The 27,560-nt window shown below is 40.3% G+C and overlaps 1 protein-coding gene across 3 annotated transcripts in view; it reads right to left on the reverse strand.

The window, feature by feature from the left end:
- The window catches only part of FMN1 (formin 1), a 529,863-nt gene that overhangs the window by 67,634 nt on the left and 434,669 nt on the right, over positions 1-27,560 (reverse strand). For all 3 annotated transcript variants that reach the window (XM_056545728.1, XM_056545726.1, XM_056545727.1), the window contains exons 9-14: positions 17,024-17,085; positions 15,509-15,597; positions 14,583-14,712; positions 12,583-12,729; positions 9,368-9,427; positions 8,810-8,930 (exon numbers count right to left, since the gene is read on the reverse strand). In XM_056545728.1, coding sequence (XP_056401703.1) covers positions 8,810-8,930; positions 9,368-9,427; positions 12,583-12,729; positions 14,583-14,712; positions 15,509-15,597; positions 17,024-17,085 — 609 coding nt within the window. The remainder of the gene's footprint in view (positions 1-8,809; positions 8,931-9,367; positions 9,428-12,582; positions 12,730-14,582; positions 14,713-15,508; positions 15,598-17,023; positions 17,086-27,560) is intronic.

Genomic DNA, 27,560 nt, shown 5'->3' on the forward strand with positions numbered 1-27,560 from the left:
CACTGAGGCTATTTATGTCCACTGGTTTAAAAAATGTTTTAGTTTTTATACTGCCGTCAGAATCCTTTCTGAGTTGGAGATCAAGAAAATCAATAGAGGAGGAAGAACAGTGTATAGTGAATTTTAAACCCCAAGTGTTCAAATTAAGAGTGTCCACAAAATCTTGTGCTTGGGAAAGAGAACATGTCCAAATAATGAACAGGTCATCAATATATCGCCTATAAAAGGAGACATACTGATTAAAAGCAGGGGACTGTGCGATATGAGAGGACTCGAAACGCCCCATGACCAAATTGGCATAACTAGGGGCGAATCGAGTCCCCATCGCACAGCCCCTGCATTGTCTGTAGATAATCTCATTAAAACTAAAAATATTATGTTCTAAAATGAAGAAAATAGATTCAGTAATGAAAAGTGCTTGAGTGGGTGAAAAATTACCATCTGAAAGAAGAACCTCCTTTATGGCCGCTAGACCAATGGAAGTGGTTATATTAAAGTGCACAAACATCGAGTGTCAAAAACAAAAAATCAGCAGGAAAGATAATGTTACTAACTTCCCTGATTAACTGTGTGGAATGTTTAAGGTAAGATGGAAGGGAAAGAACAAAAGGTTGTAGAAACAAATCTATATAATGTGATAAATTACAAGTAAGCGAACCTACACCAGAAATAATAGGGCGACCTGGGGGACAAAATAAGGATTTATGCAAGTTAGGTAAATAGTAGAAAATGGGTAAAGAATAATTTTTAACTAATAGAAAGTCACATCTTTTGTATTTAACAAATTATTATCAGTAGCACTTTTTATTAACTCTTTATATTCCACAAAATATATAGAAGAAGGATCACTATCCAAAACATCAAAATACTCCTTATCAGAAAGGATTCTGAGGGCCTCATCAATGTACCAGCAATGTGCGGGTTAACTATTATGTATAAATACCGCATGTGTCTCTACCCCTAACATGCCTGATGAAGCTGGTCATCTAGCGAAACGCGTTGCATGCCGGGTAAATAAACCATTTTTACCTCTGAAGTTTTGTGCGCTGCCTTTATCCTGGGCTGTTCCTTGGAGGGATCCGTCTGAGTACTTCACCTGTGTTGCCAGGAGCGGCTGCCATTCTTCGCCCGTTGAAGGGTTATTCCACGCTTTCCCCATAGTTGTACTTGGTTGCAGTACAACTATACTCGGTGAGCATTTCTGCTTGATTTCCATCTCCTCTTTACAATACGTTATCACACTAGGAGCGCTCTCCTTGTTTGTATTTGCTATTACTATAAAGGGCACAGGAGGGCACTATTACTATTTTGTGCCTCTAAAACCAAATGGGGTCACAGGCAGCACTATTACATAGGAAGGCATTATTACTATATGGGAGGCATTGGAAAAATAATACTGTATGAAGGCACAGGGGGAAATTATTAATGGAGTACTGTTGGGGCATTATTTGTGAATAGGATCACAATAGGTGGCACAGTTGGGGCATTATTAGTGAGTGGGGGGACACAGCTTAGGGAAATATTAGTGAGGACACTATTACCATGTAATGCACCAATGGGGTCCACATACTTTGCAGAGACATGTTACATTTGAGTGAAGTCTTTATGATCGTCTGAGCCACAAGGAGAAGAAAATGGAAAGAGAACAACAGAGAAGAGGGCACTGTAAAAGAATTCAAAAGGGGTCTGGATGCATTTTTGGAGAGTAATAACTTTACAGGTTATGTTGTATACTAGATTTCTAGGGACAGAACGTTGATCCAGGGATTTAGTCTGACTGCCATATTTGGAGTCGGGAAATAATTTTTACCTCTAGTATGAGGGTTTTTTGCGTTCCTCTGGATCAACTCAGTAGGGACTCATTAGGGTTATATGTTGAACTTGATGGATTCTGGTCTTTTTTCAACCTTATTAACTATGTTGCTAAGTTACTATGTAAATTGTGAGTCACTCGACTTTATTCCAATCAATTATATGGGCTACAGAGCTCCTATATTATACTAGTGTCTACCACTATATGGGCATTGTATGGGTGTAATATTGGTTATACTCATCAGAAGATACAGTATATGTGGTCATGGTGTAAAGGTATTATTTGGCCCTTGTATGGTGCTAGAGATGAGTGAAGTTACAGTACTTCGATTTGTCACAAACTTCTTGGCTCAGCATTTGCTGACTTTAGTCTGCATAAATTAGTTCAGCTTTCATGTGCTCTGGGTGGGCTGGAAAAGGTGGATACAGTCCTAGGAGAGAGACTCCTAGGATTGTATCCACCTTTACCAGTCCACCAGAGCACCTGAAAGCTGAACTAATTTATGCAGGCTAAAGTCAACAAACGCCGAGCCGCGAGGTTCGTGACAAATCGAATCACTGTAACTTCGCTCATCTCTATATGGTGCCATTAGTAAGTGCAGGGCTGTATTATGCTGAGCTATGCAGTTATAAATACTGTAGAAATTATTTGGGGCAGGGATAATGTACCTATGTGCTAAACATTTCCCTATGCAGCAGCTGACAAAGGAAATCTACCATTTCATGCGAATGGTTAACCATGTTATGTACAGTATTTACATGCTCTTAAAAAGCAGCTCTTCCTTCTGGCTCTTAGAAAGGGTGTCATCATGCCATAATAATGCACATGGACAGGGGTTTTCTTCATACGACAATTTCTTTAAGTGTGAGGTTAAAAGAAATACAGCTAACAATTTAGTCAGGTCAAGTAAGAGAACTACTTTTCTACATAAACCCAAAAGAGTTTTTGTCCACACAGCTTAAGGAAAACATTAACCAAGGTCCTTATAAAACATAAGCAACAATAAGACATCTGCAAATTAAACATTTTCTTTTAATAATATATTAGCAGAAAAAAAAAACCTTGAAATTAAGAAATCCAATCTACATGGTGCTGCTACGGCAGCAGCCTTTGATCTCCCAGCCTCAAACATACCCGTCAAAGCGTAAGCAAAGCTTATAAACTGTTTATTTTATGTCCCAGCTTTAAAACATTCTCCCGCTCTCTAATCTTGGCCCTGTGCTTTTCTTCCACAATCCCTTTTTACCAATTGAAAATTCTTTTCTTGGAGCTGTTAAGTTGTTGTTACACAAGCATTGGGAGAAGTATTTCTCTTATTAAACAAGAAAGCTCTGTGGAGTTAAACACATGGCCTTACAGATGACAGAGAGAAATTCTTGCATGCTCCAAGTCCATTTCCCACAGATTTGATGTACACGGGCACTGAACCTCCCACCCAAAGTTCATTTTTATTATTGTTATACACATCATATATTAACAAAAAATCCATATTGTTTACATTAATGTTATTTCATATTGCCGAGAAATTAGATAGCCATTTTTATCAGCTCTAGTGGAAAATTTTTTTTTTTTTTTTTTACTTCACAGCTCAGAATGAACATTCATCTGCTGATCTGCTTCTCAGTAAAGACTGTTCTTTGGTTCTAAATGTTAAATAATGAAATTCACTAAAATAAATATTTACTCTGTCGACAAATTTGTGAGATTGAAATTATAGGGGGATTTATTCTAGTAAAATAGCTCAAATAATTCTAAATGCAAATAAGGACAGCTTATCTCAATTAGGACCTGCTGGCAACTAGTTGATCTCCCTGGGTCTGGCTAGTTGTATGAGCAAAGTAGCTGGAAACGCACTCAGGTGTTGAATAAGCACACATGATTTTTAATCCACATGTGGGGCTGCTGGTCAATTGGTGTAAGATGGCGATCACGTCAAAAAATTTAAACCACTGCTGAAGGAAAATGCTGCACTCCAATGTCTTAAAGGGGTATTCCAGGAATTTTTTTTATTTGATTATGCTACAGGGGCTATAAAATTTGTGTAGTGCATACCCTGTCATAGTGTCACTACCTGTCTCTGATGGCTGGTCTCGTATTCTTAAATGATCTTTGCTCTGGATGTTCATTTTTAACAGCATATGACATTACTATCTCTGGAATTTCCCAGGATGCAGTGCGGCCGAGACCTAACATCATTAGTTAGGTGATGACAGGGAGCCTGTCTGCTTCAACGGGTGGAGTGACCACAGGGAATTAGCAACAGCTAGAGGCACCCTGATTAGCAAGCACTGACTTTTTTCATTGAATCTAGCTTGTTTTTTTGTTCAATGGGTGGGGTGGCTGATGTGTGGGAGGTAGGAAAGTTGAATTCTGGGATTTGTAGTAAAAAAAGAACACTTCAACAGGAAATACTGAGGTTCAAAAAAAGAAAGTCACAGTTTTATGGTAATCTCACAACACAGCCATTTAACCCAAAGACAAGGACAGATCTTTCCTAAGCATGTCCATTACTGTCTGGAAGGTAGGTGCTAAAATCACCTTATGGTGGATAACCCCTTTAAAGGAATACCCAATTTCATAGCCAAATAATTGGACAACGCATTTTGCAACTTTAATTTGTCATATCAGGTCCACATGTTTACACACACTAAAAGCCAAACATATATCCCTTATCAGAAGCCACATTTTGAGGTCAAATCTTAATTCATCCAAAAATTAAGATTTGACCTTCCAGCCTGGCTCCTGGTTCCGGGTTATGAGAAGATAGTTAAGTTTAGCTTTTCACTGTGTGTAAACATGTGGACCTGATGAAGAGAGTCTAATGCTCTTAAAACATGTTGTCTATTTGGAATAAAGGGCAACTTCTTAAAAATATTTAATTGCAATGCTTTCCTTCAACAGCGCTTTCACTGCCTGTACCTGTACTTTCAATAGCCTTCTATGATATCAATATGCCCAAACTCATAGATTGTGCAAGCAATGGTTGCCATATTTCAAGAATCCCTTTATATTTTCATTAGGCTTGTTTGCATACTACAAAAATTCCTACTCATTCCAACAAAAGAAAAAAAAAAGAGATAGGAAGACTACAATAGATTTGTGCAATAGATTTTTTTTTACAAAAAATTTGAGTCAATGGGGGAGATCAAAACCTGTCCAAAGGAAAAGTTGCTGGGATGCCCCTAGCAAACAATCAGATCACTTCTTTAATTTTTCAGAGGCCTTTTCAAAAGTTAAAGAAGTGATCTGATTGGTTGCCATGGGCAACTCTTCCTCTGTAGGTTTTGATGAATCTCCCCCAATGACCAATAAACAATACCCTGAGCAGTAACAAATACAGTGGTCCTTTAAGTTACAATATTAATTGGAGATACCATTACCTGGTGTGCAAAATAGCAGCTGGTCCTGACATAGGTAAAGTGCAGTAGGCTAAGTTTCCATTTGTTTTTTTCTGGCAGTTTTTGGAATACTGACACTGCAGCTTTTGTGTCAAAGCCAGAAATGTATTCAAAAGAAATAGGACATATAAAGGAAGGACTTACACTTCTCCTCCCTTATGGATCCACTTCTAACTTTGGCTCAAAAACTGCAGTGGCAGTTTTCCAAAAACAGCCAGAAAAAAAAAAACAAGTGGAAACTTAGCCATAGAGTATTGTACTATTCTATAGCAAGGTGTTACTTGACAGCAAATCAATGTATGTACTCCAATAATACAGCAGGTTTACCTACTATGATTGGTTAGGTTTTTCAGGCATTCACACAGGCCACAGATCTGGACTGTTGACTATAGTTTCAAGTTTTCAAGTTACACTGGCCCAGAAAAGACTATTGTATGTTAAAATATTGTAATCTGGGGATATATATGGGGGAGATTTATCAAAACATGTACAAAGGAAAAGTTGCCCAGTTGCCAATAGCAACCAATCAGATCGCTTCCTTCGTTTTCAACAAGGCCTCTGCAAAATGAAAGAAGCAATCTCCCTTAAAATAACTTGAGGGATCACTGCTTTTTCTTTTTTGTCTATTCAGGTATACTAAAAGGGCTATTGCCAGATAATATAATCATGGCTTCTAGGCCGTGTCTTGTTTGCAATGGCTGGAAGTGTATGGGAAGCTGAAAACAGCTGAGCCGGCTGCTTTACACAATTTGCACAACTCCTCATTGCACAATATATAGCTCATGGAGTTTAGTAAATAGGGTAGCTTTCAGAGCTTCTCCATTAAAGGGGTACTACCGTGGAAAACTTTTTTTTTTTTTTTTAATCAACTGGTGCCAGGAAGTTAAACAGTTTGTAAATTACTTCTATTAAAAAATCTTAATCCTTCCAGTACTTTTTAGGGGCTATATACTACAGAGGAAATGTTTTTCTTTTTGAATTTCTCTTATGCCACAACCACAGTGCTCTCTGCTGACCTCTGCACTCCATTTTAGGAACTGTCCAGAGCAGGAGAAAATCCCCATAGCAAACATATGCTGCTCTGGACAGTTCCTAAAATGGAGTGCAGAGGTCAGCAGAGAGCACTGTGGTCGTGACATAAGAGAAATCCCAAAAGATAAACATTTCCTCTGTAGTATAGAGCCACTAAAAAGTACTGGAAGGATTAAGATTTTTCAATAGAAGTAATTTACAAACCTGTTTAACTTTCTGGAACCAGTTTAGTAAAAAAATAAAAAAATAAAAAAAGTTTTTCACGGTAGTACCGCTTTAATGTCAAAAGGGAGTAAAGTGGAGGACTCAGCTGTTTTCACATCCAAATTACCTCAGTCTGTCGTAAACAGGCCAGAAGGAGCTGGAAAGACCTTGTTTTAGAGATAGGAGTGGGTTTCAGACTTGAACCTGCATCTATGGGACATTTATGGCATATCGTATGGATATGCCACAAATGTCTCAGATTAGAATATTCCTTTAGGCTGTATTTACACCTACAGTATCCTGTGCATAGTTGATGCACAGGATTTGAAGATGCAGATTTAATGCTGCAGAGTTCAATGTAAACTAAATAGCTTAAAATCTGCAGCTTAAAATCGTATGCATCAAATATGTGTAGGATACTATAGGTGTGAATACACCCTTAAGATGCTGTTTTAAAACAAAAACTACTGTGTCTGTATAGAATTCCACCATCAGTACCTACAATTCCACATTGCAATATTACCCGCTCAAGGACTAAGCCCATTTGATCCACAGACTAGTATGAGGGCTTGTTTTTTTTTATTTGCAACCAGTTGTCTTTTGTAATGACATCACTCACTTTACCAAAAAATGTATGGCACAAAAAAAAATTACTATTTGTGTGGGGAAATTGATAAGAAAACCGCAATTTAGCAAATTTTGGAATATTTGGTTTTCATGCTGAACACTTTATGGTAAAATAGACCTGTTATCTTTCTTCTGTGGGTCAATACGATTAAAGTGATATCCATGATTACATTCTTTTCTATTACTGTACCACTTTAAAAAAATTTGCAAACTTTTTAACCAAATTAGTGCATTTAAAATCTCTCTATTTTGCTGACCTAAAACTTTTTAATTTTTCCGTATAAGCGGCGATATGAGGGCTAATTTTTTGCTCCGTAATCTGTAATTTTTTTATACCACATTTGCATATGTAAAACTTTTAATACATTTTTTTTATCAATTTTATTTGGAATAAAATGTTATAAAAAAAAAGCATCAAATTTGGACTTTTTTTTTTACGTTCACGCCGTTCCCTGTACGGGATAATTAAATAGGTATTCCGGGCAAAAATATTTTATCCTCTATCCAAAGGATAGGGGATAAGGTGTCTGATCGCAGGGGGCCCGCTGCTGAGACCCCCCACGATCTACCTGCAGCACCCGCATTCTATGCGGGTGCTAAATCTCCAGTTTCGGAAACCTCCAGGTTTCTGGAACTGGGGACGTGACGCCACGCCACGCCCCCTCCATTCATGTCTATGGGAGGGAGCGCGACGGCCGTCACGCCCCCTCCCATAGACATGAACGGAGGGGGCGTGACGTCACCTTCCCAGTCCCGGAGGTTTCCGAAACTAGAGACACAATCCCTGCAAATAATGCGGGTGCTGCAGGGAGATAGCGGGTGGTCTCAGCAGCGGGCCCCCCCCATGATAAGACACCTTATCCCCTTAAATATTTTTGCGTGAAATACCCGTTTAACATTATATTTTAATAGTTCCAATATTTACACACGCGGCAATACCAAATATGTTTATACATTTTTATTTTTATTTTTTACACTTTTTGGGGTAAAATGGGGAAAAACTGACAATTTACATTTTTATTGTGGGAGGGGATTTTTCACTTTTTTTTACTTTAATTTCTTACTTTTTTTTTTACACTTTAATAGTACCCTTAGGGGACTATTTATAGCAATCATTCGATTGCTAATACTGTTCAGTGCTATGCATAGGACATAGCACTGATCAGTGTTCTCGGTCATCTTCTGCTCTGGTCTGCTCGATCTCAGACCAGAGCAGAAGACCCGTGGACGGCAGCGGAGGCAGGTGAGGGGATCTCCGTCTGCCGTTCTGGATGATCAGATCTGTATTGATCACAGCATCTGAGAGGTTAATAGCGGATATCTGCTTGATCGCGTATGATGGCCATTACCTCCTATCAGCAGCTGGGACCTGCCGCGCATGACCCGAGCATCGCTCCGATGCTCGTGGTTATGTATAGGACGAAAATGTACATCCTGGTGCATTAAATACCACCTCACCAGGACGTACATTTACTTTGTGCTTCGTTAAGGGGTTACACAAATACAGTTTGGAAACCCAGCAAAAACATATTTCATCTATATCAATCTAGGAGTCTAAATATAACCATATCAATTGTGGGGACGTTACTATTAGGGCAGAAAGCATATTTGTGGAATATTCAGCAATAAATTAGACACGGTCATATGCTGCCACAGCTGGTGGTGATCATAACAGCTGCACAATAAAGGTGTCCGGTTATAACTTGTTTTAAGGTAGTAAAGATCTTTACTTTACCTTCTAGATCTTTTTTGAGTTTTCTTAAGTCCTTCTCCATATCCTCAAATTTCACCTGTGCAGCCAGAAAGAAATCTTGAGGCTCAGGCAATGGAAAGAGACTCTTATCTGTCCCAGCATCCTAGAAAAGAGAACAATCTTAAAACATGCAGTTTCTATGTTAATAAACATCTTAAACGAGTAAAAAAAAAAAAAAAATGAAAAAAATAAATGGGCATAAACAAATTACATATAAATAGAGATGAGCGAAGTTACAGTAATTTGATTAGTCACAAACTTCTCGGTTCGGCAGTTGCTGACTTTATCCTGCATAAATTAGTTCAGCTTTCAGGTGCTCCGGTGGGCTGGAAAAGGTGGATACAGTCCTACGAGAGAGTCTCCTAGGACTGTATCCACCTTTTCCAGCCCACCGGAGCACCTGAAACCTGAACTAATTTATGCAGGATAAAGTCAGCAAACGCCGAGCCGAGAAGTTCGTGACGAATCGAATTACTGCAACTTCGCTCATCTCTACAAAACATTGAGCATCACCTAAAAGTTCCTGAACAACACACTAACCTGGTCAAAGTGTCGAAGATAATATCGCACCACATAATCCACAAGGCTGACTCCGTTATCCTGAAGACAAAGTAAAAGAGGCAAAATAAGCTGAATGAATATAATATAAAGCAGTATATATATATATATATATATATATATATATATATATATATATATATGTGTGTGTGTGTGTGTGTGTGTGTGTTTAAAAAAAAAAAAACACTTTTCTCAACTGCATTCACAGAGGAAAATGAAATGCCAGGTACAATATAGCAAGATAAGGAAACTCTCCTTCACATGTCCTTTACATAACAATAATACTTTCTTTTTCTGCTGTATTATATGTGTGGTGTATATAGTGGTTATTGTACCCTGCTACTTTTGGTTCATATCATCTTATTCCATAACATAATTAGACAGGAGGTAGTAATTTTTCCTCTGACAGGTACAGAGGTAACATGGCTATACTGTTCAGGCTTACTTGCAGTTTTTTTGCAGGTTGCGGTCTCTTGCTCTCTACTGTCCAGACCATCCAGGAGCTTCCCCAGGAGCCAGTGCCGGCAGCACTCCTGGGTCCAGACACGAGGATATCTGCCCACTGCCTTGGCGTGAAGTGCTTCATGGTGTTGTACTCACAGTGAAACACCACAAGGTGAGCAGAATTGTTATATTCCTCCATTTACTCCTGTTGCCAAAGGTAACGGCACATTGCTGCGCCTTGTATCTCTGCTTCCTTTTCATATTGTCTATCTACCTTCAGGCGTACTTGATATACCTATATCATTTATACATATGTGACTGGTGCCTCTTCTGCTCACAGCTATTGCATACCACATGGCAAACTATATTACCATTGTGGAGTCTTTTTTGTGTAGTACATTCCCTTGGAGATATTAATTTTGCACCAATATTTTATCTATACACTAAAAACAACGTGCTTCATAAAGCCTTGCCCTGTTTTCTCTTGACTAAAATACATTGGTCAAATATGTATTGTAAGATCCACTGACAATTATGTCACTCAAGTGCTCACTGCAAGGCAGACATTCCTCAGATGATTCAACATATAAATGTATATATCTCCAGAAGCCAGACATAAATCATACACTTACTTACACATAAATACCCAGGCAGATAAGGATCTACCAGTCATCAATTCACACATGTGAAACCCTCAATTTACATTTCTATAAAACATACATAGCAAGTAAAAAGACACATGCAGTAAGCTGTACTTATATAGTTCAATCAAGTTGCAAGCTACCAGCTGGACACAACATGGCAGTACTATTTAACTCTGATTTGGTGCCAAAGCCACTTAATTATTATACTCTACAAACATTTCATGAACATTTCCCGTGTATTATGTTTATTTGGAATATTTTATTGCAAAATCAAGAGTAATCCAGTATTAGCCAGACTGAAAATAACAAAATCTCTGGTATTGTTCCGCAGGCACCATCAGCAAGATTCTGTCCCCATTAAAGAGGTACTTGCAACAAAAAAGGTATTATGCGGCCACCAGTACAATGTACTTAATTTTCTTGTACCATTTATAGGTCAGTTATTAGCTCCATTGTGGTCCTACTACATGACTGGTGTTCATACTGGCTAGACTTGCAGAGGGTTACAGGTCCACTTTTATCCAATGAGAGCACTGATTTGACTCCTATTGAAGTAAGTAGAAAAAGTGACTTCTGTTTCACATATGACTCATTTCAGCAAGTCTGTTTGTAGGGGCCTGCCAAGCCTACGTGATTGATACATCATAAAAATCTACGGCTAGCAGAGGGTGTCACAATGTGCAGACAGGTCGAGCATTTGATTCATACAACACAGGCCGCTGTAGACCATCAGCACTGAACTTGTCCCAAACTATGAAAGGCCATTGGTGAAATGCGATCAAAAAAATTGCTGTTTCATGTAGAGAGTGCTGCTGTAAACCACCATCTACCAAAGTAGATATTAATTCTTTCAATGTATTTGCTTTAAATGCATAACACATAGGATAACAAGTTTCAGTGCCAATATATGGTGCATATATAAAACAATATAAAAAAACTGCATGAGGTCACATTAACATCTCTCTCTCTCTCTCTCTCTCTCTCTCTCTCGTGCATCAAATATGCACAGGACACTGTACTACTAATCACAAGGAAAAATCTGTCTTCAGCAGAGTGAAAACACGTTTTCAGCCTGATATCAGGTTACACTACCTATACAAGTCTATGGAGAGGTCAAGGGGCAAGAGGAGAGGAAGTGTAGCAAGGAACACAAACACGGACTCTGCAGACTTACTGTCCTACAGAAAGTGCTGGATTTACATGTTAGACTGTTAAATTACTATTCTTTATGTTGAAGCAACATCTGGGGGTTTGTTAAAGAAAAGAGGGGAAGTAGAATCCCCTATTTCTATGTATATGTACCCATCATACAGGCTAGCCTGCATCTACTTTGCTGCTAAGCTTATGGAATGCTGACAATGAGGTAGAGACTGCGGATGGGATGGGTGTTAATCCTGGTGATTATGCCAATTGTTGGTGTAACCCTGTCGACTACTCCAATTGTGCAATAGCGGACCAAAGATGGCTCCTGAACATGTGCCCCTTTGTTTGAGTCCCAACTTGGTCGCTGAACATGTGCTAAGCATTACAAAGTGGCCAATTGTGCTTTGGGTTAGTGTCCTAATACAGTTAACCATAAGCTATAGTTGTGAGCTGCACCTTCTCCCATTTATTGTAGTTAAATTGTTGCCAGAAATAGTGCCTCTCGCTATTTACATATATAGAACAATGTATCCTAAAAAAAATACCTGAACTGACAGTTACACCTTACCTTTGTGCTGTTGATGAAACAAACCCATTCTCTATATGTGAGTTTGATTTCATTTTTCCCTCTGTGGATTTGGTGAATATTGCTATATATTTATGTTCGGTTACTACCAGCTCTTAATGTAACATACTAATATTACATTAAAAGGCACAAGCCCATCTAAATCAATCTATAATCTTAAAGTTGATCCAGAGAAAGGCAAGCCACAGATATAATATTGCTGCCAACGCCTCATTGTAGATATAGAAAATCCTCTCTCATTTCAAATTTCTTCTTCCAGAATACATCCACAGGGAAAAATCCTAACTTGTGTATACAAACTTTATATAACCAACAACATTACTTTAATTTCTGTCACCCAAAAACACAAAGGAATTAAAAATAAATGATATGACGCTTACCCTGCTCTTGACATCTTTTAGTTTCGGCAGGATTTCCAGTCCAAATCCATCTGCTTGTCCTCGTGTCCGGTTGCCCCCATTCATATAGTTTCCAAAGGCAAGAATTAATCCCATGATGTCTTTTACACTATTCATTTCCAACAAGTTCTGGAAAAATAAGAACAGCAATGTACCACAATGTCTATAGGGACTCCCACTGATCAATAGACTAGGGGTCTCCCCTACCTCCTCAATAGTGATAAGCGGCATTGCCCATATTCAAATTCGCAATATTTCGCGAATATATAGACGAATATTTGTCCTATATTCGCAAATTTCGCATATTCATTATATTCGTGTATTCGCGGAAGAAAACAGTGAGTGGGTGGGCAACTTTACTATTGGTTGCTAGGGATGTTGTTGATAGCCTCTGACAAGTGTATTTGCATCATTCTAATTGTCTCACACGTGAAAAGAAGGAATATGCAAAAATTCATATATGCGAATATGCGCTTTTGCAATATTCGCGCTAAAAATCCGAAATGCGAATATTCGCGCCCACCACTACTCCTCAATGTACATGCACAGTAAGTGGCAGTCGAGCATGCTTGCTGACAATTCCATAGGGTTGATGTAAACAGCTGAGGAGTGTACTTTAATGGAGAGTGATCATGTATGCATGATAGTGACAGGCTGACAGTGCTGTTTCACCACAAGGTGAAAGCCAGTGCATTTTGGGGGAAAGGGAGGCAAATTCTGGAGTTCAGCAATGAGATGGGGGTAGAGGGTCCCAGAGGTCAGACCTCCCGCAATCAGACACTATCTGAAGGATAGGGTGAAAGTTTTAATTGGATAACCCCTTTAAAAGTGTGTGCTTGTCAATTTGGAATTACTTTATTGTGTTCTAAATCTTACAAAAAAAATGGATGTATCTGAATCTGATTTTCTATGATTTATCTTGGATGAAGAAGTACAGGAGAAGGAACTTTTTTTCAAAGGCAGGAATCCCTGTTTTTGTTTTGATCAGACTTTTTGATCGCTTTTTATTCAGTTTTTTATGGTATAAAAAGTGACCAAAAGTATGCTATTTTGGACTTTAGAATTTTTTTGCGCGTACGCCATTGACCATGCGCTTTAATTAACGATATATTTTTATAGTTCGGACATTTACGCACGCGGCGATACCACATTTTTTTAAAAGAGGGGGTGATTCCAACTTTTATTAGGGAAAGGGTTAAATGATCTTTATTAACTTTTTTTTATTACTTTTTTTTGCAATGTTATAGCTCCCACAGGGGGCTATAACATGCAGTACATTGATTTAATACACTGATCACTGCCATTGCATTCAATGGCAGAGATCAGTGTTATCGGCGGTTGATTGCTCAAGCCTGGCTTGGAGCAATCAATCGACAATCAGACGCGCAGGAGACAGGTGAGGGGAGCTCCTGCTGCATCCTAGCTGATCGGGACATTGCGATTTTACCGCGATGGTCCCGATCAGCCTGACTGAGCAGCCGGGATGCTTTGATTTTCACTTTTAGACAAGGCGATCAACTTTGATTGGCGCGTCTAAAGAGTTAATGCTGGACATCAGCCCCATCGGCGATGTCCGGCATCAGCGCGGGTCCCGGTTGCTTATAGCAACCGGGACCCACCGGGTATGATGCGTGCTCACCTCGTGAGTGTGCATTATTTATGGTGACACGCATACGGATGTTCATAAACGTCCATATGCGCTAAGGGGTTAAAGCTGAGCTGTGATTGGTTGATGTGGGAAAATTACTCAATTTTTTCTCTCACACAGTTTGATAAATCTGGGCCTAAATGCCTTGCTGCTTAGTAAACATTTACTTCCAACTCAGTCGCTTTCACTTTACCAGAGCTCCTTAGCTGAGCTGTGATTGGTTGCTATGGGAAAAATCACATTATTTTTTTCTCTCACACAGGTTGATAAATCTGGGACATAGTGTCTTAAGCAATGGTATATACAATGAGGTATTGGAAAATGTAACACTTACCTTGCAAGTCTTGGAGACAATGTCTATTTTCCTATGAACAGAGCCAATTCCCTCAGCGAAAACTGATTGGAAAATGATGCACTTTGATCTCTCTGTAAAATTTGGAATCTGAGATAGCTCGTACAGGAACCTGGATACAAACATGAAAGCATTAATGCAATATACAGCATTGGAATTTTATTAATACAATTATGTAATACAATTGAAAAAAGTTAATTAAATGGGCACTGTCAGATTTAAAAACTCCTCTGTGCTCACTCCTGTCCAGTCTATCAGACTCTGATCACAGCAGTAAAAAGAAGTACATGATCAGAATTTGGTACTGAAAAACATATTGCTTTTAATTTTTTATGGGATATGACAGATCGGTATATGCATATAAACTCTTGACTGTACCAGGGGCAGGTTTAATGCCATGCAGTTAAGAGTTTTATGCAAAGATATAACACAATCTTTCAATATGCAAAAAAACAACTGCACCACAGGTCTGAAGACTATTTGCACCTCTGTTGCAGTCCCCTGGGTTCCATTAGGGCAGCCATGCTTATCATCTCATCAGGTGTTGAATATTGATAAGCGGGGCGACACGAGGAGGACCCAGGGGGCCGCAACAGAGATGCAGATAGTCTTCAAACCTGCACCTAATGCAGATAAGAGTTTAATTGCATATTGCAAGATTGTGCTATATCTAGGGAATGGCTAAAGAGATTGGGGTAATGAATACATGTTTAGTGGAGTTGATTCAGCTGTCATTTTACCTTTAGATTGGGAGAATGGTCTTACAAAACTATTTGCACTTTACATGATGAACAATTAATTTGTATTAAACCACCACCCAAACGTAGCAATCACATATCTATGTTTATGTTGGTATATACTAATTATTTTTGCTATATGAGACAAGGAGCATGCCGCTTGATTCTTACTGTTCAGGTTTGTCCAACAGCTTCACATCTTCCGCTGTAGACGTCTCATAGTGCTTTTTGATGGTCTCCAGCTCATCCTTCTGAGCTCTCTGAATTTAAAGATGTAATTTATAGTTATAAAGTAGCCAAACAGGGGGAAATAAATAATAGCACGCAAGAACAAAATAATAATATCCCAAATAACCCAAACTTTTGACAATAATGATACAATGCATCAAGTATCAAGAAGAAAGAGAACTCAAACAGTAACATTGAAAATGTTGGCATCCATGACATCTAACAAAAGGTGACATCTAACAGCCACTCTCCCCCTATTGCTCACTGTGTTACTACAGTTCTGCTTTTTTTTCCTTAAAAGGAATGCATCACCTACATTTTTACTGATTAGAGGCAGACACTGAAGCATGCTTTTTTTTTAAATAAGTCTCTATTTACTGAAATATTTTGTATTTTTTTTGTAAAATTTTTGTACAGTGTTATGGGGCTGCCATCTGACCTGAGCTGTTTTAACAGCATTTCGCTATGTTTTACAGCAGGACCCATAAACTAAGACAACAATAGACTGAAGCTGTTCCATTTAGATGAATTGAAGACAGGAAGAAGAGATGCTGATCTCTGCTGTAAATGGTGGTTGATCCAGTGTTATCTCTCCACTGGTGTCTCCTTTTACTGTCTTCCCGAAAAAAATGGCATGACTGGGAAAAGATATGTACAGAACAAGAAGTATCATCTTAGTTCTAGCCCTATTGGCCAGAATGAAAAGTGCAAAACTTCTCAATTTAAAAGATTCTTTAAAAATATGGTTGTCATAAAAACACGAGTTATACAATGTGTAATTTTTTGGGGACACGTTTAATATAAAAGATGAGTTGCTCTTCAATGTTGTGATCCCTGGATAGCATTTATATACAAAGCAACATAATGACATTGGGGAAGATTTATCCTTGTCATTCGCAAGTGTGTTTTGAAGTCCTTTATCATACTATCACAGGGGATTGATAAATTTGGCATACATAATAAATCCCTTCAGAACACCATTTTGTATGTTTACTCCTCTCAGTTGCAACTTTCTGTGCGACTTTTTAAATGTGCTCTCCAAAGGCAGCTTTGTATTCCAGGTCCGAGCTGGCTTTGACTTGCAACTTTTTGGAGGGTGAAGAGTGAAGACTGAAATTTGCTTAGGTAAGGCTGTTTGCTACTTTATGCATACCAACAAAAGTCATGACATTTTGTGCCCCGCAGTAAGCAAAAAAATAAAAAAATAAAAAAGAGCTCGAAATGCATTGATATATTTCCCCCAATGTCAATATAACAATTGGACATCGGGTGTCCAGGATGCATGTGTAAGAAAGCTTGAGTATACAGTTAACTTTCACTTACAGATAACTTATAAAAAGCCAATATTCCCCCATACCACATAACCCCTTCACTACATAAAAAGGTTATACCGAACAAAGTAATGCCAGTGGGGTTATTATGTAAAAAGTGTATTAGTTATACACAAAATAGACTTACGTTTTCATACAAAGCTTCTAATGTTTCCAAATCCACGACTGAATCATCTACATTTAAGATAGCTGCGAAAAGAAAAGTGCAGGCTATTAAAAGACAAAATTTACTTAAATGACTCAAACTCCACCATTCTCTGGTTATTGTTGAATAATTTTTGACCATGAAGAATTTGCATACATGTAGAACTAGAGCTAAAAAATTCCTTTAATCCTAATGATATAGAGACAGGAGGTAGGACAGTTTTGAAGGACCCTTACTCAAGTAATCAAATAAGACAGGTTTTCACATTCAACTGAGATCAGGATATACTGCCAATAGGAGTCCATGAGAAGGGGTGTGTGTAAGGAGAGGAAGTGCAGGAAAGACAGAGAATCTGCAGACCTGTTTAACAGAAAGGACTGAATTCAAAGTTTTGACTGCTCAAGTACTGCTCTATAATTTCATCTATGCTGCTGCGTCTTCTGAGCCTTTGATACAAAGTGGGAAAACAAGATTTTCTATAATTTGTATGAATGTAGTTTAAGAGAGCCATCATAGCAGCTAGTCTTCATCCTCTGCAGCTAAGCTTCAGGAAAGCTTACACATAGTCTTAAAACCTGCAAGCTTTAGGATAGCTTATTCAAATTCTATTAGGATTGTTATTCTACTCCAATCTAATCCTACGGATTTAGACAGGCAGTCACAGCTTCTTCTAATCACAATACACAAATCAATAGTGTTGTGCTAACACTGCAATACAAGGTGCATTTGGTCATGTGTGTAAAGATAGAATCCTTTTATGTAAATACATTGTATTCCCTATAAAGCACAGCATGTTTTGCTCTTGAACATGTGACATTACTAAGATTTTTCTACAAAAAAATTCATAAAAAACCTACTTAACCAGCAATTTTAGAAACAATGAAATGGTTGCCAACTGCATAAAGATTTAATTTTGGTATTAGCTAAAGGACTCTTTAGGCCATGTTCACACACTGTAAAATCTGTAATTTTTTTTTTTAGCTATAAATGGCTAAAAAAGACAGTTGAGTTGCCAGTTGAGGAAGTGAGCTGCCAGTTATGGTTGATTTATTACATTCCTGACAATTGTCCTAATCTCAAATCATATTTCATCATGCAGATGATCTTGAGAATTGTGATGCATATCAAGTGAGCCAGCATAATTTATCATATGATATATTACAAAGAAAGAAAAAAATTATATGTAGGGAAAAAAAATAAAAAAAATATGTAATTGTGCAATTTTGTGGGGTAATAATTTTATTATTATTAATTATTTAACAGTTCGGGTAATTATGCCTGCTGCGATACAAAAGGATTTTTTTTTACAGTGTAGAGTTTATTTTTAAAAATGTTAAAAGGAAGTCATTTAAACTTTTATTAGGGGGGCCTGTTATAAGCCATGAGTAGATGGCTCAATGCTTAACAAAAATAGTCCCAGTAGGTCTTGGGATAATTCCTGTAAATCATTCCAATCCCCTTATTGGAAGGCATAACCCCCGCCGGGGAATAATACCCTCAACTAAAGACCTTAGAATGATCTTTTATTGTGACTGTTTAATATTGAATTCCAATACAACACATGTAAGGGTTGAAATTATCAGGTTGTGCAGTGAGACGAGTTAGGAGATTGCCCACCAAGTGGTACCATTATTAGCACTATTGAGAGAATACCCCAATTTAGGGTTTCATAATTGTTTTGTAGACCACATTTCCCACTGCACACCTGTCTAAAACCAACGAACACCTGCCCTAACGTTTCGCTAGAAAACTAGCATTCTTAAAGGGACATCAGGTACTGCGGTGCTGGAGGTCTATATAACCTCATATGACAGCATCACTTCCGATGCACTGTCTGTATTAACTAATCCAATGGGTGAATGCCTTTATGACAGCATCACTTCCAATACGCTGTCTGCATTAGCTAATCCAATTAGTGAATGCCATGTCATTGGTTGGCATTCCTCGGTCACATCTGCTGTTCCGTTCTTCCGGCCGTCAAGTCGCGCATGCTCAGTATGGGGTTTCGGAATCTCTGCACACCCGATCTCCTACACTGCGCATGTTCATTCGGGACTAGTAGATGGCTAGATGGCCCACACTGATCAATGTAATGCTGTTGCATTACATTGCTCTATGTTATCGAAGCTTGATTGCTCAAGGCTACATAAGGCAGGCCTTAACAATTGCTGAGCCATGGAAGATGCTGAAGACCAGGTAAGGACCCCAGTCTACTCCTGTAAATGTACTCTAAGGGTGCATTCCCACTTGGCGTATTTTGCTGCGTATTTGCTGCTGCATACTTTACTACCCATTGAATTCAATGGGAAAATAAAATGTTCAGCAGCAAATACGCTGCAAATATGCCAGGTGGGAACGTACCCTAAGGGTAGGGTCACACGTAACGGATCCACATCGTATTTTACGCTGCAGATCTGCCAGTAACCCGACCCATTTTTTGCTTCCAGCTGTTGCCAAGTCCCCCCACCCCTGTTCCCCCGCCTTGTCCTGCTTGCAGACACAATCCACCGCTACGAGCAGCCACACAGGCCTGAGAGTCAGTGAGTGCACTCTGACATTGCGGATCAGCCGCGATGTCTGAGTACACAGCACATGCGCAGTGCACTCAGACATCTCAGCTGCTCCACAATGTCAGAGTGCACTCGCTGACTCCCAGGCCCCTTGTGTGGCTGCTCATAGTGGCAAGCAGGCCAGGGGCGGGACAAGCCGGGGGAACAAGGGTAAGGGGCTTGGCAAGAGCTGGAGGCACAAAATGGGTCGGGTCACTAGCAGATGCACAGCGTAAAATATGCAGCAAATCCGTTACGTGTGACCCTACCCTAAAGGATTTACAATTGTATACTATGGAATATTCTTTTATCAGGTGCAGTATGAACCATGTAGCTGTACAGTGGAGTATGATCCAGGCTAGATTTGTGATGAACATTTTTGTATATATTTTTTTTAAATACTTATGTGTTTTATGAGTATTTAAACTGCAAGCATGTTAAAGTGTATGGAACAAGTCAGAAAAAAACAACATACTATGAATGACTGAGTATTTTTGTAACACAAAAAATACTAGTCCTAACAAAAGTAAGATACATAATTTGGCTCTGACACAAAGAATTTGTCTCATTTAGGCATCTTCCATACTAGTCTATATACAAAAATGTATGTAGTACATCACTTATGCCATGACACTAAAGCACTGGGTCTTCTTTTCTCATGTTTCATGTCAAACTCGCAAAAATTCATTTACCCTCATTAGACTAAACAAAACATGATACAGACTCTATTACTTCATTGGTGTCCTTTTGAGGCATCTCTTAAGTGCAAGATATAAGAATATAACTCCAATTAACCAAGGCATCATTGTTAAAGGGATTGTACAGGATTATTTAAGATGATTGTTTTCTTAGAGAAACTGTGCAACACCTGTTGGTTGTGTAAGGTATTGCAGCATAGCGCCAATCGCTCAATGAAACTGATCTGCAAACTTCAGGCATGGTGCTTTTTCTGGAAGAAAGTAGCCATGTTTTTTGGCTTAACATTTAAATAATAGTAAGAACACACACACACACACACACACACACACACAAACACACAAACACACAAACACACTATTTTTAATACTTATCACTCAAAGGTGTATTTTCTTTTAAAGGTGGCAACAGAGACAGCCCTCCTATTAGGCAGCCCCCTAAGGCCTCTATCTAAAGGGGGACTATTTTATTTAGTATCAGTATGGTGGTATTATCAGGTTACTATATGCTAATAATGGTAGTGCTTATGGTGTGGTGCAATTATTTGCCCCTTGTATAGTAGTGTTATTGGTCTCTATATAGTGGGTTTTATTTAAGAACAGTACAATCGTACTAGTCACTGCAGTAGTAATATGTCAATCTGGAATGGAAGTATTTTATGTTTTCAAACACTAACCCTTGAGAAACCTCTGCTTGCGCCCCTGGTGAGTGTCAATGAATACACTGTATGCACCTCCTAAACTTACAGGCTGGGGGGGTGGGTTGGGCAGGGGCCTCATGATCGAGTCGAGTTTTGCCTAAGGTCATGTTCACACATCCAAGATTTCCATGAAGAATACCGCATTGGAATTCCGCCAGAGTTTTCACTTGCACTAGAGTCCCATTGTATTCCATGGGATTCTCCTGCACTGTCCACATGGCAGAATTTAGATTTCCATGTCTGCAGAAAGAATGAACCTGTCCATTCTTTCTGCGGAATCCGCACAGAATGCATTGCAGTCTATGAGATGGCGCATTCCCCTTAGGGTGACAAACACAAGAAAATACAATGATGAAAGTAGAAGCTTAATATTATTAGGATTGGCGTTCACTTACAGAGCCTTTTGCAGATCAGCACTCATTTAAAGAGCCCTTTCACAGTTTGATCAGTTGCAGACCAGACCACACAATCAGTAGATTGCTTAAGCGGCCCTTTAACCTCCCTAGCGGTATGATTCCGTCTGGAAATTTGTACCAAAAGCGGTACAATTTTTTGCATTGAAATTCCACATCTCCCCCCGTCACATTCCCCCTCCCTTGTCACATTTCCCCCCCGTCACATTCCCCCTCCCTTGTCACATTTCCCCCCCGTCACATTCCCCCTCCCTTGTCACATTTCCCCCCCCCCATATCACATTCTCCCCCTCCTTGTCACATTCCCCCCCCTGTCACATCCCCCTCCCTTGTTGCATTCTCCCCCCCCTGTCACATTCATCCCCCCTGTCACATTCTCCCCCCCCCTGTCACATTCATCCCCCCTGTCACATTCTCCCCCCTTGTTACACTCTCCCCCCCGTCACATTCATCCCCCCGTCACATTTCCCCCCCTTGTTACATTCTCCCCCCCCTTGTTACATTCTCCCCCCTCCATGTTACATTCCACTCCCCCCCCGTCACATCCCCCCTTTGTCACATTCCTCCCCCCCCTGTCACATCCCCCCTTTGTCACATTCCTCCCCCCTTTGTCACATCCCCCCCCCTTGTCACATTCCCCCCTATGTCACATTCCCCCCCCCCTTGTTACATTCTCCCCTTTGTCACATTCCCCCCCCCCCCCTTGTCCTGCAGCAGCATACACTGGGTTTGCAGGCAGATTTCAAACCTAGTGTATTTGCTGCAGAACAAGCCCTTTCCCCTTCAGCCAATCACAGGCTTTACACCACTGCGGCCTGTGATTGGCTGAAAAGGGAAAGGTCCTGTAAGATGCATAGTGAAGAGAGCAGGGACCAGAGCGCACGGAGGGGAACAACATCTGCAGGGACCGGGACTAGGTGAGCAAAAGTTTTTTTTTATTTTCTTCCATTTTATTTTTACACTTAGTTCAGGGTTTTTCTACCAGGGGGCCTCCAGCTGTTGTGAAACTACTGCTCCCAGCATGCCCGGACAGCCTTTTGGCTGTCCGGGCATGCTGAGAGTTGTAGTTTTGCAACATCTGGAGGCCCCCTGGTTGAGAAACAATGACTTTTAGTATATGTCTTTACCTGCTCTGGCCAGCCCCTGCCACGGGAGCCGACCCGAGCAGATAATCACATATTTTCCCGGGGGTTGCATCACTACATCACAAAAAGCAAAAATCGCGATTCGATTGCTTTTGCGATATACTGTGCAGCCCGCACAGCAACTCTGCAATTCTACCCCGAGCGTGACTCTGGGTTACCGCTTCTAGCAGCGAAAATTAACCCCGAGTCACGCTCAGGAATACCGCTAGGCTGGTTAAATTCATCATGTTGGTCTCACATTCCCTGCTTACAGATTGCAATTTGTCGGTGATAGTGATTACTTAGGTCCCTTTGAACAGGCGAACTAAGCATTCATAGCAATTGGCCCATGTAAAAGTATGTTGGATTAACAAACTTTTTGTTGACAGATTGAATGTTTTGTGCAGCCATTTAAATATTTATTGTCCACTCTTCGCCAATAATACCATAGTAACATATAGTTTATAAGGTTGAAAAAAGACAAGAGTCCAAAGTTCAACCTAAAACCCTACTGTGTCGAACCCTCTAACAATGATGAGTTTAAAAATCTTAATGAATGATCCAGCAATCGTTCCGGCAGCCTGGCTTCAACTGAATGAGCCATGTAAGAGTTGTTAAATGGTCGTCCAATCAGGCAACCATTGGCTCTTTTCAATGGACCAGTTATTGAGAATGAAGAAGGACGGTCCAGCCCAAGTGTTACGCCGAGCGCTCCGGGTCCCCGCTCCTCCCCGGAGCGCTCGCTACACTCTCGCTACTGCAGCGCTCCGGTCAGATCCTCTGACCCGGTGCGCTGCGATACCGCCTCCAGCCGGGATGCGATTCGCGATGCGGGTGGCGCCCGCTCGCGATGCGCACCCCGGCTCCCGTACCTGACTCGCTCTCCGTCGGTCCTGTCCCGGCGCGCGCGGCCCCGCTCCCTAGGGCGCGCGCGCGCCGGGTCTCTGCGATTTAAAGGGCCACTGCGCCGCTGATTGGCGCAGTGGTTCTAATTAGTGTGTTCACCTGTGCACTCCCTATTTATACCTCACTTCCCCTGCACTCCCTCGCCGGATCTTGTTGCCATTGTGCCAGTGAAAGCGTTTCCTTGTGTGTTCCTAGCCTGTGTTCCAGACCTCCTGCCGTTGCCCCTGACTACGATCCTTGCTGCCTGCCCCGACCTTCTGCTACGTCCGACCTTGCTTCTGTCTACTCCCTTGTACCGCGCCTATCTTCAGCAGTCAGAGAGGTTGAGCCGTTGCTAGTGGATACGACCTGGTCACTACCGCCGCAGCAAGACCATCCCGCTTTGCGGCGGGCTCTGGTGAAAACCAGTAGTGACTTAGAACCGGTCCACTAGCACGGTCCACGCCAATCCCTCTCTGGCACAGAGGATCCACCTCCTGCCAGCCGGCATCGTGACACCAAGGTTGCAGGTAAAAGCAGTACTTTCTTTATTGGGTAGTATCAGACAGAACATATGAGAATGTGTTCCTACGAATCGCCTGTGTAGCAGGGCCTTAATACTGCTAAAAAGTAATACTTAGAGGAATGTCAGAAGCCAATATTAAAGCATGAACTAGGTTGTGGCTTTTGTTCTTAAAGGGGTACTCCGCCCCTAGACATCTTATCCCCTATCCAAAAGGATAGGGAATAAGATGTCAGATCGCCAGGGTCCCGATTCTGGGGACCCCCGGGATCGCCACTGCAGCACCACGCTATCATTACTGCACAGAGAGAGTTTGCTCTGTGCGTAATGACGGGCGATACAGGGGACGAAGCAGCGTTACATCATGGCTCCGGCCCTCGTGACATCACGGCCCGCCCCCTTAATGCAAGTCTATGGCGGGGGCATGACGACCACCATGCCCCCTCCCATAGACTTGTATTGAGGGGGCGGGCCGTGATGTCATGAGGGCCGGAGCGTGACGTAACGATGCCCGTCATTACGTGCAGCGCGAACTTGCTCTGTGCAGTAATGATAGCACGGTACCGCAGCAGCGATCCTGGGGGTCCCCAGCAGCAGGACCCAGGCGATCTGAGATCTTATCCCCTATCCTTTGGATAGTGGATAAAATGGCTAGGGGTGGAGTACCCCTTTAAAGGTTGATAATATAATTTTTATATTAGAATTGTGCTCAATGCTGTTTATAAAGAAATAAAGTTATAGGAGTTTATAAATGTAGGCTCTGTATTTAGATGTAATTCTGTAAATATTATTTTCTCTAAACCTATACTAATTCTGTATTGCAACCACTAGTCTCTTGTAATCCTTACTTAACTCCATCTCTTTCCTCATAAAAGTATTCTCCTAATTTCAATGGAGTTCGCCAGCCCCGTGTACCAGAATAGTATTTAGTTTACAGAAACATGTTGCCAGTACATATTTTCCCATTGTAAATTTCCAGTTTGAAGCAAAGGGATCCTTTTAAATTTAAGTGTTTTTCATTTTTCTCAAAGATCATTCTTTTTCTGTTTCCACTTATGTTTGACTAGCTTTTGGACACCAAATCTTGTTTCTCAATAGCTATTGGCTAAACCCTTTCACTTAAAATTCTACCAGCTACCTACGTTTCCTGTACCTAAGAACTACGTCCTCAACCAAAAGTTCAGTTTTTTAACTAATAAAGCACTTTAAAATAAAAACTAAAACTAAGTCAAAAGGCCTAATGGTATCTGGAGCCAAGACTGACAATGTGATGGCCAAAGCACTTTGATATGTAATATAGTGATTGTCTGACCATGTTTACAGGTTCTTCTATAGGGGGTGTCTGTTCTAAGCCTGAAAACCAAAACCCATCATTTATTCATTTTTGAAAGATTCCAAAAATAAAACATTCCAATTTTCTTGTACAAGCTTAATTTGCCACGGGAACATTGCTTCTATTGCAAAAAAAAGAAAAAAAGAAAAACATGACTGTTTGGACACCACAGACATTGGTTTTCAGTTGGATTGGATGAATGCTCCAATAGAAGAAGTGAGGAGCAAGTTTTTTTCCCTTTTGGAGAAGAGCCACTTTGCATACCCTTTTCCATAGGGCACTGTATGGCTTATAACACATATTTCAGTTTAGCGGTTTCCTCGAAGAGTCCCATAAAATATGAAACTAATGTCCTTGAGAGAACCAGGGATCAAGTCAGGCAGAAACAAATGGGAATGGAGTTCCTGCACTTTTTCCACAGCAGGAACACTGTTCCCATTAGTAGGAGTCCTGCAAGACAAGCCCTTGAATGGAAATCTTGTTTCCTGGGACGTGACCCCTTGATAGAACCATTTATTTTAGGCTAGTTTTCCACACAGGTTATTTTTTCTGGCGTTTTATGGAAAACTGCAACTGTAGTTTTTGAGCCAAAGCCAGTAGTATCTTCAAAAGGAATGGTAAATATAAAGGAAGGACTTATACTTTTCCTTCCTGCAGGATCCACTTCTGACTTTGGTTCAAAAACTGCAGTGGCAGTTTTCCAAAAATCAAAACACTATTAATAAAAAAAAAAATTTAAAAAACTTGTGTGGAAACCTAGCCTTACTGCAGTTACAAGGAATACTCATTCTACAACAAGGCAAATCTTACTCAGCCCAAACTAAGCCAAAAGGAGAGAGCTGTTTAATCCCCTTGTGTTATTATTCACCCTCCATCTTAATCCCCTTGTGTTATTATTCCTCCTCCATCTTAATCCCCTTGTGTTATTATTCCTCCCCATCTTTATCCCCTTGTATTATTATTCCTCCTCCATCTTTATCCCCTTGTGTTATTATTCCCCCTCCACCTTTATCCCCTTGTATTATTATTCCTCCTCCATCTTTATCCCCTTGTATTATTATTCCTCCTCCATCTTTATCCCCTTGTATTATTATTCCTCCTCCATCTTTATCCCCTTGTGTTATTATTCCCCCTCCACCTTTATCCCCTTGTGTAATTATTCCCCCTCCACCTTTATCCCCTTGTGTAATTATTCCTCCTCCATCTTTATCCCCTTGTGTTATTATTCCTCCTCCATCTTTATCACCTTGTGTTATTATTCCTCCTCCATCTTTATCCCCTTGTACCATTATTCCCCCCTCCATCTTAATCTCCTTGTACCATTATTCCCTCCTCCATCTTAATCCCCTTGTACCATTATTCCCCCCCCCCCCTCCATCCTAATCCCCTTGTACCATTATTCCCCCCTCCATCTTAATCCCCTTCTGCTATTATTCCCCCATCCCTCTGATCCCCTTTTGCCATATTGGATAATAATTGCTCAAGGGGATAAAGATGGAGGGGGAATAATATCACAAGGGGATTAAGGGGATTAAGATTGAGGAGGGAATAATGGGACAAGGGGATTAAGATGGGGGAATAATGGGACAAGGGGATAAAGATGGAGAGGGGATAATAGTACAAGGGGATTAAAATGGAGGGGGAGTAATGGGACAAGGGGATTAAGATCACGGCATGAGAAGTCAATCGGCAGAAGCATCGATCAATGGTTTCCTATGAGAAACCATTGAACAATTTAAAAGATCACTGTGTGCAGTGTTATAGCCCCCTATGGGAGCTATAACACTGCAAAAAAAGTGAAAAAAAGTGAATAAAGATCATTTAACCCCTTCCCTAATAAAAGTTTGAATCACCCCCCTTTTCCCATTTAAAAAAAAAAAAAAAAAAAAAAAACAGTGTAAATAAAAATAAACATATGTGGTATCACCGCGTGCATAAATGTCCGAATTATAAAAATATATCATTAATTAAAGTCACAGAAAACATTAAAACTTAGTTTTTAATATCACCATTTAGAATAACCATCAACAAAAACCATATATAACAATTCTGGTGCCGTACCCAATAGTCGTACATGCAACCAGACTGAGCAAAAAGTTACACCACCATCAATCAGACCACATATGCTGCACATCAACCAAGATAAGTTAATCGTTTGCAGACTATTAAAAAATGGCCACCAGCAGTTTTCCACCCTACTGCATTCTATCTGCCATCATGGGATTGTCCTCTTGCACCATTTCGCCCCTCTATTGTCCCCTGAAGAACTGAGGGAGTGAAACGCGTAGGACTACAG

Source organism: Hyla sarda, chromosome 11 (genome assembly GCF_029499605.1).
Source record: "Hyla sarda isolate aHylSar1 chromosome 11, aHylSar1.hap1, whole genome shotgun sequence".
Lineage (NCBI taxonomy): Eukaryota > Metazoa > Chordata > Amphibia > Anura > Hylidae > Hyla > Hyla sarda.